Here is a 14,640-nt window from a genome sequence, read left to right on the forward strand (position 1 = left end):
TGAATTAGAGAATGGAAATGAGCGAAATGTTCGTGCCTGCTGGCACAAGGAACGGACACCTAGTGCATCCTTCGGCGCCCACAACCTGGCAGTACATGATAGTGCTTGGGTTAGAATATTTTGCAGCTCTGCTCCGGCCCAGACAGCTCAGAGTGGGGCACCTTCACTTAGGCTGCATCCTTGTCTCTGCCCCTCACTCCCCTCATTGTCAATATATCTTCCCACCCACCGCCAAACTATCCGGTTCTTCCTTCTCTCGAAGACTTCCTACTCTTTTCCACAGAGACCTCGCTGCTCAATCACAGTTCCTCCAGAGACTGCTGCACACCAGGAGTGCTGGAAGGCGAAAACAAGATGCACGTCAAGACTGTCCAATTTACCCCCTTCACCGACCAGAAGCCTGGCACGTACGTCACCTACCGCCTAGGATACCCCGCCCCCGCATCGTAGCTTGCTCGCCCCGCTGTCGTGGTCTTGGGGAGCTTCTATCCCGGTGGCATTGGAGTCAAGCCCTCCGTCACATGGCATTCAGCATCATGAACAGTTTGGCTGACTTGTTTGCTACCTTTGTATCAGATCTGGGCTTCGCAAGAAGGTCACGGTTTTCCAGCAGCCCCACTACAGTGAATCCTTCATTACTAGCATCCTGCTGTCGATACCCGAGGGTGCGGAAGGTGAGAGATGCTTTAACTCCAAACAGTGGCGGCTACGCTATCTGGCCCTTGCCATTGTATATCAGGGCATCCAAGCACTTACCGGTTCATCATAGGCGCATTCCTTGTCATTGGTGGTGATGGCCGTTTCTGGAACTCTGAGGTCATTCAGTTGATCGCAAAAATCGGTGCTGCCTATGGGGTCAAGAAGCTCCTGATCGGCCAGAACGGCATTTTATCGACTCCGGCCGCAAGCCATCTCATTCGTAAGCGCAAAGCTACTGGCGGTATCCTCTTGACTGCCAGTCATAATCCCGGTGGTAAGGTCCTCGTTGGATTTTCTCTGTCGAGTTCCCGTGGAGGCTGATCAGGAGGCCAGGCCCTCAGCATGATTTTGGTATTAAATACAACCTTGCTAACGGCGGCCCTGCTCCCGAGTCGGTAACAAACAAGATCTTCGAGACCTCCAAGGCTCTAACATCGTACAAAATTGCCGATATTCCGGACATCGACATTTCGGAGGTCGGCGTCAAGGCATATGGGAGCCTAGAGGTTGAAGTGGTAGATAGTACCGCTGATTACGTTGAGATGCTCAAGGACATCTTCGATTTCGATTTGATCAAGAGGTTTTTCGCCACTCATCCCGATTTCAAGGTCCTTTTTGATGGTCTCTCTGGCGTCACGGGCCCCTACGGCAAGGCCATCTTTGAACGAGAGCTGAGCTTGGGCCCCGATTCGACGCAAAACTGCGAGCCCTCTCCCGACTTCAACGGCGGCCACCCAGATCCCAATCTCACGTATGCACATGGGCTGGTGGAGACGGTTGAGAAGAATCAGATCCCTTTCGGCGCTGCCTCCGACGGCGATGGCGATCGTAACATGATCTATGGCGCCGGTGCCTTTGTCTCTCCTGGGGACAGCCTTGCCATCATCGCCCATCACAACCAGCTGATTCCCTATTTCAAGAAGAATGGTGTTTATGGTCTGGCTCGCAGCATGCCGACTTCTGGTGCCGTGGATTTGGTGGCCAAGAAGCTTGGCCTTGCTTGCTACGAGGTGCCAACTGGATGGAAGTTCTTCTGCGCACTGTTTGATGCTAACAAGTTGTCCATCTGTGGCGAAGAATCCTTTGGTACTGGCAGCAACCACATCCGGGAGAAGGATGGTCTCTGGGCCATTGTCGCATGGCTCAATATCATTGCCGGTCTCGGCATGGCCAATCCTGAGGTTACTCCAAGCATCAAGCAAATTCAGAAAGATTTCTGGACCGAGTATGGCCGCACTTTCTTCACTCGTTATGATTACGAGAATGTCGATACCGAAGGAGCCAATAAAGTCGTGGGTGTCTTGAAAGATCTTATAGCCGACCCCAACTTTGTCGGGAGCAAGATCGGAGGTATGTTGATGCAATCCTTTTTCTACCATTTATACAGTTGTCCAAAGAGATCGGATGATCCCCTGCTTGGATTTGGACCCAACCCCTTCCCTTGTGAGCATTGTTAACCAAGGCATTGTACTAGATCGCACCGTAACCAAAGCTGGAAACTTCTCGTATACCGACCTTGACGGCTCAGTGTCGTCCAACCAAGGACTCTATGTCTGCTTTTCCAATGGGACGCGCATCGTTGTTCGGCTGTCGGGAACCGGCTCGTCAGGTGCTACCATCCGTTTGTATCTAGAACAGCACAGCAGTGACCCTGCGACATATGACATGGATGCACAGGAATTTCTCAAGCCTGAGATCCAGATGGCAACAGAGTTGTTGAAGTTTAAGGAATTTGTGGGCAGGGATGAGCCAGATGTTAAGACCTAGAGCAACAGTCATGCATATAAAATGTAAATAGACATCGAGTCAAATACGAGGGCACAACTGCTAGGGCTGGTTGTCCTGAGTATCATGACTCCTTTCAAACAGGGCCAATTTGTAAAATCTGGCTTCTTCAATGCTCTCAAGTATATCTTCCCTGGCCTTGTGCAAACCCTTTTTACAAGGTGCTTTAGATGCAATATCAGGCCTATATCATCCAATTAACAGTTCAGGTATCAGTATATCATTTTGTAGAACTGGGATGTTAAACTTGTGAACATACCTCCATCTGCGTGTAGCTTCTTTGATACTACTAACATCGAAGATACGATAGTGCAAGTGATCAAGCACTTTTTTGTAGGGTTCCTTCCGAAGAAAGGCCCGATCTGCATGCACGCTGTTCCCTGCAAGAAGCGCTACCCTCTTCTCAGGAACGTATTTTTTGATGTAGGCAAGCAAGCCATCGGCTGCTTCTTCAGGGGTAACCATTGAGTTGATGACTGCTTGGGTGAGCCCACTCTCACCATCTTCTTGTTGATTAGCTTACGACATTTGGAAGCACCGCACAAAAAGTACTCACGGACACGGGTACACCACTCATCCATCATCGACATGCGTTCAGCCGACTGATGCACCACAGTGCCCCAACCTGAATCGTCAACAAGCTCAAGCTGGCCGTTGGTGATCAGGCAGTAGATTTCAATGATGTCGTCTTTGTCTGGGTCGAGTCCAGTCATCTACATTTGGTTTAAAACATGGACATCAGTATAAGGCATTTGATGTAAGCAATAGGCAAAAGACACACCTCACAGTCAATCCAAACCAAAGGGTCTCGGACCTGTGAACAAATGCTGGTTGACATGGCTTCGAGAAGCTCTGAGAATAAACGTCGATCATCAATCGCTAATGGGCACAGTGGCGTTGATTCTTGCTCCAGTCACCTATGTCGCAAAATGCACAATCTATTACGTCGTCTGGTGAAAAAAAAAACGTACTCTGAGGCTTTCCTACCGATGGAGGTGGTCAAGGTTGTTTTCAAATTCACATCCACAGTGCTGTGTATAGTAAGATATGATGGTGCCTGGCTGCGGGTGGTATTCTCGCTCGGTCAGGTTGCGGACTGTGGATTACCGCTTGAGTAATTGGATCCAATCCCTAATGCGTACAAAGTGTGCGGGTTTGTTTTGTTAGCTCCTTGGCGAGGATGCCCACCCAAGAGTGTCCAAGAGCGCCGTAAAACCTCACCAAGGAATCAACAAAACAAACCCTGGTACTCCTATACCAAGACCACCCAGGACATCCTCCATATCTTATGCGCTTCATCAACGTACAGTAACCAGAGCGGACAATGTACGCCACTATGGATGTATTCTAGTGTGCCACCTATATATGGGGGTATTCGGGAACTTTAAAAATTACAAAACATGCTCTTTGTTGGTAATAGCTTGACAGAACATGCACGCTGGAGTAAGGAGTTCTGACAAGGATCTGCCTGTGACATACTGGCCTAAGTAATCTTACGTGCTGTATCTGCTATGAAAGCCCAATGTTTCCGTGCTCACAGTTAAAATGAGACGTTGCAGCCAGCTGGCAACCACAAGACGTATGGATGCCCCTCCATGCCAAGGTGAAACAGAGCAATGTGTTCTTGCACAAGTTCTTCTCACCTTTTGAACACATAATCAGAGTCTGCGGGCGCAAAAGCCACATACTCTAGTAGTGCCCGAGGCATTTCTCTTCTAGGTTCTTCACAGCCCAGCAGGATCAATACCATGAGACACTGCATCCCACTTCTTGCCTAACCATCAATCGCTCATCTTCCAGAACGTGGCTGCACACTTGCCTTGACGTTTATTTTACCATGGCTCCGGCAGAAGAGAAACAACCGGAGTGTCGGGCGGGTGCATGTGGCGATGAATACCTCAGCACCAGCTTTTCGACTTGGTTGGAACAAGCTCCCTACTCAGCCAATCCCCCTCGGATAGTGATCATTGGGGCAGGCTCGCGTGGCCGAACATATGCAAACATAATAAAATCCTTCACGAATGGAGTTGTCGTAGCCGTTGCAGAGCCGGACGAGTACAAGAGGATGTGCTTGGGCGAGGCTGTGATATGGGGGAAAGGCAATTCCCCTCCTGAGGGTTCCTCTTTCGCTGACTGGAGAGAGTTCATCGAATATGAACGTTGCCGCCGGGCCCGACAAGAATCAGGAGAGGAAGATGTGCCTCTTGGAGTAGACGCCGCTTTCGTGTGCGTCCTGGATGAAATGCATCGCGAAGTTGTTCTCGAGCTCGTCAAACTAGGGGGGCTGCACATTATGTGCGAGAAGCCACTGGCAACGACTCTCAGTGATTGCTTAGACATGTACAAAGCATTACGGCACAACACAACTCTAGATGGCCAGCAAGCTCTCTTTTCTATTGGTCATGTACTGCGCTATACACCTCATAACATGCTGCTCCGCAAGCTATTGCTCAAAGATCGTGTTATCGGTGATGTTCTCTCTGTTGTTCATACTGAACCTGTTGGTTGGTGGCATTTTGCTCATAGCTATGTCCGTGGAAACTGGTAAGTCATTCCATGCGAACCCAATCCAGGTGGTTAACCCCGTATCGCTAATTGCACATGTCGTAGGCGTCGTGAACGAACCTCCGCCCCGAGTTTGCTCACCAAGAGCTGCCATGACATCGACATCCTCTTATGGCTCCTGTGCTCACCAGTTGACTGTTGGGCCGAGAACAGCCAACAACCGCATCTTCCGTCCACTGTTTCTAGCACCGGTTCGCTGCACCACTTCAAGCGTGCTCGAAAACCGAGAGAAGCTGGGACGGCCACCAATTGTCTGTCATGTCCTGTTGAACCGACCTGCAAGTACTCAGCCAAGCGCATTTACGTAGGGGAAGAGTTGGCTGGACTCGAAACCGGCAATAAAGGCTGGCCTGTTAGAATTGTCCTGCCCGACATTGAATCATATGGGGACGAATATGAAGCAAGGCAAGCGTTACTTGCTGAGCTCGCCAATGATTATGATGCCACCACGCCAGAACATGAGGTTGCGAGGAGGAGTTGGTATGGCAGGTGTGTCTACGAGTGTGACAACGATGTCTGCGACGAACAGATTGTCACAATTAGCTGGGAGGACGACGCTGTGGAAGAGACCACCCCGGGCTCTACACGGCCATTGCCTGGTCGCACTTCGAAGACTGCAGTGTTTCATATGGTCGCCCATACGAAAAAAATATGTGATCGGTACACTCGACTGTATGGGGTCGATGGAGAAATCTTTGCCGATTCCAAGACAATTACTGTTGAGAATTTTCAAACAGGGGAAACAAGGGTATTCTATCCCCGTTCAGTCGACCAAAACCATGGGGGAGGGGATATTGGCTTAACCTATCAATTCATTCTTGCCATTGATAAGGTTAAAAATCATGGCTGGTCGACTGAGAGGGCTCAAAGGGAATTAATTGGCTGCACTCTTGAGGAGGTCGTCCGCAGTCATGCCATGGTATTCTGCGCAGAGGAGGCGAGACGCGGTAAGAAAGTGATTAAATGGTCGGACTGGTGGAAAGCTGAGGTGGAAGCAGAATTAGTTTGATCAAGTAGTATGAAGGTAATATCTCTTTTCCTATTTCTTCCTGGTCTCCGTTGTCGTCACCTCTCGTGGAAGTAGCTGTAAAGTGGATAAAGAAGGCGACCCTAATAGCGTTGTTGAAACCGACGAACAGTTCCTTTAGTAGAAGGCCACATTATATACCTGCTAGGTAAATGTCTAAGTTGGCACTGCCTATTCTGTACCCGCCTAGGTAGAAATTAATCGAGGACACTATGCCTTAGTAGAAATATTCGAATCACAGTACAAATATCAATCTTGTAGAGGTATATCGGCAGTAAAGCAGGGAGGATGGCGCCATCAGTCGGGTACGAATTGGGCGTGCCCCGCCAAGCCGGTACGAAACATTGCATGCGTACCCACTGGTGCGCCGCTCTGCAGGTCCCAACATTGGAAATTTACGATCTACAATCCAAAACCAGCCCATCCCGCAACCTACGCCCCAAGGACATAGGATTTAAAGAGGCAAGCCAGGGAGTTGGAGCGATCTTCCATTAGACTATCAAGGGCCTTCTACCACGATACAATCGAGCTCGCAACTTCACAACGGCAATGGAGTCCCAAACGACAACGACGACCTCTGCACCGTCCGTGCAGAATACAAGTGGAGGTGGAAGTTGGGGTGCGTTCCTTAAGGTTAGATATTTGCTTATCTTGTGTTAATATCCCACTCCCCAATGTGGGAGCAGGCTATGCTCTAGGTTGTGGCGCTATGTATTTGTCATTTTCTTGTGGTTTTCCGTGCTCTTCCCCCGCGCCATTGATTTTTGGTGCTAACTTCATGCTACGGCACCATAGTCAATCGCATCGTTTAATGGCGATCTCTCCAGCCTGACCGCACCGCCTTTTATCCTCTCGCCGACCAGCCTCACCGAGTTCAGCTCGTACTGGTGTGAACATCCTTCAGTTTTTGTTGCCCCTTCTAAGGAGTCCGATCCCGCAAGGAGGGCACTCCTGGTGCTCAAGTGGTTCTTGACCACTTTGAAACAGCAGTATGCCAGCCGGAGCGAGCAATATGGAAACGAGAAGAAGCCCCTGAATCCTTTTTTGGGGGAGCTGTTTCTCGGAAAATGGGAGGATGAAGCTGGGGTTACCGAGTTGATCAGCGAACAAGTTAGGTCGGTGCTCTGCATCGCATCTTTTTTTTCGTAGTGTCAGCTATTTGGCGGCTTGCTGACAATCTGTTCCATTCTCAACAGCCACCACCCTCCCGCAACGGCTTATAACATCACCAACCTCTCCAGCGGTGTGCGTTTGGAGGGCTACAATGCCCAGAAGGCATCCTTTTCTAAGACCATTAATATCAAGCAGATCGGTCATGCTGTTCTCACTGTTCCAGCGCCTGCCTCTGACAGGCCCGACAAATACCTGATCACCTTGCCCTCCTTGCACATTGAGGGTCTTCTGCTGGGCTCCCCTTTTATTGAGCTGGATGGCTCCTCCTGGATTACTTCATCTACGGGCTATACGGCGAGGATTGACTACAGCGGCCGGGGTTGGATTTCTGGCAAGAAAAACTCATTCACTGCCATTCTCTACCCCACGGGCAAGGAAAAAGAGGTCTTGTTCAGCATCTCCGGTCAGTGGACCAAAGACTTTGAAATCCACTCTGGCCCTTTTAAATACAACAGCAAAGATACCATAGTTGATTCCTGGGATCCACTCCTATCACCACCGAGCAAACTCATTGTCTCTCCTATTGAAGAGCAGCATCCCTTAGAATCAAGGCGGGCCTGGGCCAAGGTAGCAGCTGCTATTACCAAGGGTGACCTTGAGACAGTCAGTGTGGAAAAGAGCAAGATCGAGAATGCCCAGCGGCAGGCGAGGGCCAAAGAAAGAGCCGAGGGCCGCACTTGGCAACGGCGTTACTTCACAGCTCAAAATGATGTGCCAGATCCGATCCTCGCTAACCTTGGGCCGATTGTAGGGTTACCAACGCACGGTGATTCTGATAAGACAGGCGGTCTTTGGCGGTTTGACTTCGAGAAGGCAGAGGCTGCACGCAACGAGCCTCGGCTGAGCCAGGAGGATGCTGCCAAAATTGCGAGAGAGCTGCTGGGACAGTGACACTGGGGTGTTGATTGATTTGCTCTGGGTCAATGAAAGAAGGTTCTCAGACTTGTCGCGGATAATGAATGCTATTACATAGAGATGTTAGGTCGATATAATACAGCAGGGTTGAACAAGGTGAGCGGAGATCTGCTCTTTTCTACATAGTGCTTTTCCTGATCTCGAATTCCGAACATATACCACCTTCAAGCTACTACGTCAATGGCTTTTCACATTCATAGAAGAGAAGATACACCTCCCGTTGCATGCTCAAAACGTCCCGCGTAGTGGCTTCCTTGACTTTATCATCACTAATCCTCCACCAACGACCTGGCTGCTTGTGACGCTTAGCTTTTGGCTTCGATGATAGGGTTGGGAGCCCCGTTTCAGATGGTATTGAGCTTGTTGTACCAACATCTATGCGTCTGGATAAGGGTGTTGTCGAGTGCACCTGAGAACCAGCCGATTCTTGCTCGTTTACGGATGCTGAGCCCTTCGATTCCGCCGGGCGCCGAGGGATAGGACTAGAGGGGATGGGTGACGGGCTCTGAACAGTCACAGCTGAAAAACATTCTTTAGAATCCATTGAGCGTATGTCATCTGGATCTGCCCGATGAATGTGTGTTCGGACCGTGGATGCAGGACTCGGTACCCGGCTGAATGCTGACGAAACTTGGAACGTGCTTGGATTTGAGAAGGGAGGGTATATATTTTGACGCCGAAAGGACTCATAATGTCCACTGTTGTGGCTACCCTTGTGTGTTACAACACTAACGAGCTTATAGCGGCGCTGTTCAAGCAGGCTGCCCAGGGGCAGTGACTCGGGGAACGCAACTTTTGCCATGTTCTTAAGTGACATGTGGCTCGCATCATATATGGATCTCGAAAGGTGGATGGCAAGAATTCTCGGGAATTTGGTAATCCTGGTGTACCGTGCTATCCTTCTTTTCGGTGCCTGGTGAATATCTGGGAGTACAACGTCCTGGGGGGGCTGCTCGGGATTCGACTCGATCGCCAACTGCAGCTTTTTTATGACTTCTTGCGTTCTTGCCCTCGCAGCCTCAGAGGATGCTTGTTGTTCCTCTCTCTCGTAGAAGGCGAGTGCATGTAATAGACGACATTTCTCGCATCTGAAATCATCGATGTATTCAGTCTTGAGCAGTCCGTCGAAGCAATCTCCCAGTGTAGTTGTTGAAACCTGAGGAACATTGAGGGTCAATGTGCAAAAGGCTGACACAGTTGGTCGAGGCTTAAACCGGCAAGTCAAACATTCGATCTGCGACTCAAGCCTGCCTTCCAGTGGAAACCCATCCTCATCTTCTTCCACAAACCCTTGCTGACTTCTCCTGTTTGTCCCATGATAGCCGTCCCCTAAATTTGGACCTGCTCTAGGGCTGGGACATGAAATTTTCAATCGACCATCGCTAACCGCCAAAATGGTGCCGTCGACATCTCCAGTCTCTTCAGGAGTACTGCCAAGTGCACCTAAGTTCACCAGAGGAGTAGCAGAGCCTTTGGCAAGCCGCCGTGCCCTGCACCCCGCGTAATACTCATCACAAAGCCTCTCAGCCACAATCTGTAAAAATTCTTGCGCATCTTGCTGTTGTCGACTGATACGTTGCCGAAATGCTTCCTCCAAGGCCCTAACAAAAGGCGCAGCGGAAATAGTTTTCTTGTATATTGGCCGCTCGTTTAAAGCATCAAGTATTTTTTTCAAACTTTTAGTGACTATTCCCATTTGTAAGCCCACTAGCTTCCAGTCAGGTATGTCTTTCGGGAAGCGCAGAACAACGTTGTTCTCATCGGCGCTAGAGAGGGGGATCAGTCGGGTGTAAATGGACTCATCATCGAGATTGCGGCGGTGGGTTTCCTGAATGAGGTAGAGTCGGAGCTCTCCAAGACCTGCAAGCGCCTGAAGCACAGAATTGATGAAACAATCATTGGCAGGGTTTGAGAGGCCCACGACGCCCTTCCTGCGTGTCGATGACTTTGAAGTTGATGTGTCCAAGAAGTAAGTTGGGCCGAACACATATATCAGCGCTATAGCTGCGAGGGAAGCACCTGCAGCATATGTCACCACTCTTAAGGTCTTGTCGGGCATCCTGGTTGAGAAAAGGATCTAATAAGTAAGTATCCAGCTGTTTGGAGACCCTGAACAATTAGCAACATGAAGAACTCCTCACAAAACCATCTCTGCTTATTCAAGGGACACTGATAAGATCATATCGATAAGAGTGTCCATCTCTGTATTCCATATCGATCTTTATCGATAAGAGGGTCTGGTTACCCACCGAACAAAAAAACACAGAACAACTGCAAACCAAATAACACTGGTTTGTTCGTTAACCCAAGACTTGGACACAAGGTAGCCCAACGACATTACAACCCAACCACAAAACAACAATTTCAGAGAAAGAAAGTGGTATCGATAAATAGAGAATTTATTATTCCACTGCCCAACGAGATTTGATTCAAAACTAGTGAGTTTGGCAAGAGAACTGATGATGATGATAATGATTCCATTTTCCGGCAACGTTCTACCCTATTGGGGTACTAGGTCGTGACCATGACGACGGCGGGTATAGTTTTTCTAACTATACCTAATTACTACTTTGGGTATCTTGCGCAAGGGAAAGCCAGCTGGCAGAAACCTGCGCGTAGTTCAAGAAACTAGGAGAGTATTCTATGTAGTCGGTGAACAAAAAGACAGTTTAACAATCAGAAAGCCCTTGTGGTATAACAATCTCGAGTGATTCTAGCTCTTCATCTTCGTCTGCTCTTGCTGTAGGTACAGGAGGGTGGGGAGTGGCGCAAGTCCGATAGGCAGCGGCTCTAGTGTCAGCGGATCTAGGATCTCTCCACATTGGCAGAGCTCGTTGACACATCTCGAATATAGAGTAAAGGTTTGCCAAAGGCACGGGCATCTAACCGGGCTGCACCTGACTTGCCCCAGGTAGCATAGGACACTCGTTGGTGATACTCAGCGAAATCACCATTGCCAGAAACCTCCTGTATCCATCGGCTTAGAATGTGCCTAGGGAGCGCTAGGAAGGCCTTGGACGACCAGCCACCCCACGGACAAGATGTTGGTTTGTTCTCCGCCCACCACCGCTGTACATTACACATTACACGGTGGAGCTCGAGAAGGCTTAGGATGCGAGGCTGGTTGAAGACCGAGCCAAGCCCGTAAGCCAGGCTGCTTCGGCTCCTAAGGTTCCGCTCTAGGGCTGATTCCTCCACCTCCCGGAGGCTATCAAGACTTGTGTGTGCGGTCAGGTAGTCCGCCGCGGACACCTCGGTATGTGCCCTATCGCTAGCTGGGCAATCCAGATGCAGCCCGGCTCGATGCGCGCGCTTTTTACAAAACCTTAAATTTACACCTAAGACGGGTCAACGAGTTGCGTCAATATGGGGAGATCCTCGACCCACTGACACTGGAACCAATTCCCATCCACCCAGTTCCGCCTCGCGTTTCCTCACCTGCCACTAGAGAGGTCGTGGATGAGGAGGAAGACCCACTCGAGATTGTTTTCCCACAGGCTTTCCCCAATGCGTAGCTTCTCCTTCTCTCTTTATACTTTGTAAAGAATATGCCTTTTTCTTTCCTTTAAACCACGCGCAGGTTTCTGCCATTAGGCTTTCCCTGGCGCAGGACTTTATAAGTTGTAAGTAGCTATAGATAGTATAACTATGCCCGCCGGCGTCGTGGGCACGGCCCAGTACCCCAAGTAGGGTAGAACGTGGCCGAAAAATAGAATCATCATCATCACCGGCCTGGTACCTCTCGAGTCAATCTTAGGACGCCTATCTGGGACGTCAAAATGCATCTGCAATTTTATCAACTACAAGATAACCAGAGAAGTGTCCAATCATTCAGCTAGTAAATAATACTATATACTGACAAGACTATGATACTAGTGCCAATCTATATTCAACCTAGACACAAAATTGACCTGTGGAGACTAAAGGCCACAGTATCTAAAGCTATAATGATAGCTGTTACGGTCAGGATTGTATGTATGTGTGTTTTTTTGACCAGGATCTACCCTATCTAAGTACTCGGTCATGCCCACGGCGACGGCGGGCAACAGGTTGCTAAGTGCATTACGCAGGAAAAAAAACCATGTGCGTAGCTTGTGCCCGCTGGCCCCAACCGGGAGAAGTCGGGGTGGAGCTGGTCTAAGATGTCAGCTAATCAAGAGAATGTATGTTACGATTAGGACATCAGCCAGTTAGAAGGGTGGAACATTATTAGTGCCAAGAAGCACTGGATAATCGAGCGCAACACCTGGTCTCTAATTGAGGAAGTGCTTAGTGATAATTGGAATGACTAAGTAGGCATGTCAGCAACCCTTGAGCATAAATATGTAGATAGAATCGCTCATATCTAGAGCCATGGTGAAAAGTCCTTCAATCAACAATAGTAACAGTTGTCAACAACTGGTGACCGCAGCGAAGTGCATACCTTACTGTGTGAGACCCGAGTCCCTCAGGTTCTACAACCTGGCTCCTACCTTCAAACCCATCTTAGGAGGTTGTGAATGTCACAATAGATGAACTACGATGCCCATAATTTTGGAGTAATAGCGTAACAACTAAAATTTATAATGATTGATAGAACACTATTCTACCGAATATAAGCTCAAGGGGCGTCCTTATCTGAAGGAAGGGAAGTAATATCTGTTTTATTATATGGAATTAAAATATACACATTTGAGCGTAAGCCATAGGCACAATGAGTCAGAGCTTTTCGTGCTGAGGAAGTTTGTGAGGTTAGCCAATGACCATTATTGCTATCGATTGTCCTAGTACTTTGTATACTTCTACCTTAAGCCTTTCTATCTGCGCAATCAAAACGAGAGGAACCTAAGAATGAGGTTTAGTATGCTCAACAGATAATCAACTAAGATCTAGAACGGAAAACAAGAATACCAATTAAAATATCTGGATTTAAACGTAAAAGTAATTTATAGCAATCATCTAAAATAAGACAGCTAACCAGAAAGCTATGTGGCTTTCATCATTAAAACGTTAATTGATTGATTGATTGATTCATTCAATTTTTCGGCCACGTTCTACCCTACTGGAGTACTGGGCCGTGCCCAAGACGCCGGCGGGCATAGTTATACTGTCTATAACTACTTACAACTTATAAAGTCCTGCGCAAAGGAAAGCCTAATGGCAGAAACCTGCGCGTGGTTTAAAGGAAAGAAAAAGGCATATTCTTTACAAAGTATAAAGAGAGAAGTTACCCATTGGAAAAAGCCTGTGGGAAAACAATCTCAAGTGGGTCTTCCTCCTCATCTACGACCTCTCTAGCGGCAGGTGAGGAAACGCGAGGCGGAACTGGGTGGATGGGAATTGGTTCTAGTGTCAGTGGGTCGAGGATCCCTCGATATTGACGGAACTCGTTTAGCCGTCTTAGGTATAAATTAAAGGTTTTGTAAAAAGCGCGCGCATCGAGCCGGGCTGCTCCTAGCAATAGGACACATACCGAGGTGTCCGCGGAGGACTACCTGACCGCACACACAAGTCTTGATGGCCTCCGGGGGGTGGCCAAAACGTTGATGGTACTCGGCAAAGTCTCCATGGTCAGTAACCTCCTGTATCCAACGGCCCAGGACGTGTCTAGGGAGTTCCAAAAAAGGCCTTGGATGACCAGCCATCCCATAGGCAGGATGCTAATTGTTCTCTGCCCACCATCGTCGCATATCGAATGGTGGCGCTCGAGGAGGTTTAGGTTGCGAGATTGGTTGGAGACCAAGCCAAGCTCGTAGGCCGGGCCGTTTTGGCTCCCAGGGTACCGAACTAGGGCTGACGCCGTGTGCCAGCTGATGTAAACGAGACCATCCATTCCATGGCCTTGCGGCGAGTCCAATGGAGATCGGATCGCCGGCGGGGAGACGTTCAGCCCGAGATCGCCACCTGTAGCGCTCCAGACTCCAAATGTGTTCCGGCGGAGTTCCAACCAGCCAGTAGAGCATGTGGGTCTGGATAGTACGCCACACCGGGAAGAGAGCGCGTAAGGTCCTGTTAATCACCTGCCCCGCGATCCCGAAAGCTGACAGTGTGTCTGTAGGTACGAGTCTGCCGTTGGAACCCGCTCGCATAGGGCCTGGGTCCAGTTACACTAATCCATATGCAAGCGAAGGTACCACTGCCCCGCGGAAGATTCGTGGGGCCGCTGCTGGGGGGAGGCCGCGGCGAGTGTTGCAGATCCTGGTGAGAAGGCCAGCTACCGCGATCGTGGCTGTTGCTCTTGCCGAGACCTGTGCTTTGAGGCTGAGGCGTGAGTCGAGAGTAACTACCAGCCATTTGATGGAGTGAGATGGCACGACGTCCTGCCCTCCGCCAGTTACATGGATTCTGGATGTGTCCATTCTTGTTTTCGTCACACCTTTGCCCCGCAGGGGAATGTACAAGGCGTCGGTCTTCCTGGGTCAATCCTAAGACCGAGGCCCTTCGCTTTCTCGCACAGCTCAGCAACACGGAGGGAGGCGTGGTACACTAATTGAAAA

The 14,640-nt window shown here is 49.4% G+C and overlaps 3 protein-coding genes across 3 annotated transcripts; all 3 read left to right on the forward strand.

The window, feature by feature from the left end:
* Window positions 1–354: 354 nt before the first annotated feature.
* CTHT_0010310 (uncharacterized protein) lies at window positions 355–2,466 on the forward strand (the record flags this gene model as incomplete). The annotated part of the gene is made up of 5 exons (XM_006691491.1): window positions 355–407; window positions 577–674; window positions 770–973; window positions 1,033–2,049; window positions 2,174–2,466. The coding sequence occupies 5 exons, from the start codon at window positions 355–357 to the stop codon at window positions 2,464–2,466; spliced, it is 1,665 nt and encodes a 554-aa protein (XP_006691554.1).
* A 2,446-nt stretch (window positions 2,467–4,912) lies between these two features.
* On the forward strand, window positions 4,913–5,852 carry CTHT_0010320 (uncharacterized protein; the record flags this gene model as incomplete). Its single annotated transcript, XM_006691492.1, has 3 exons — window positions 4,913–5,028; window positions 5,095–5,668; window positions 5,787–5,852. 3 exons carry the CDS (start codon window positions 4,913–4,915, stop codon window positions 5,850–5,852), a joined length of 756 nt encoding a protein of 251 aa, XP_006691555.1.
* Window positions 5,853–6,625: 773 nt separating this feature from the next.
* CTHT_0010330 (putative oxysterol binding protein) lies at window positions 6,626–8,140 on the forward strand (the record flags this gene model as incomplete). The annotated part of the gene is made up of 3 exons (XM_006691493.1): window positions 6,626–6,709; window positions 6,872–7,191; window positions 7,273–8,140. The coding sequence occupies 3 exons, from the start codon at window positions 6,626–6,628 to the stop codon at window positions 8,138–8,140; spliced, it is 1,272 nt and encodes a 423-aa protein (XP_006691556.1).
* Between the last annotated feature and the right edge of the window lie 6,500 nt (window positions 8,141–14,640).

The sequence above is a fragment of the Thermochaetoides thermophila genome, assembly GCF_000221225.1.
Source record: "Thermochaetoides thermophila DSM 1495 unplaced genomic scaffold scf7180000011812, whole genome shotgun sequence".
Classification (NCBI taxonomy): domain Eukaryota; kingdom Fungi; phylum Ascomycota; class Sordariomycetes; order Sordariales; family Chaetomiaceae; genus Thermochaetoides; species Thermochaetoides thermophila.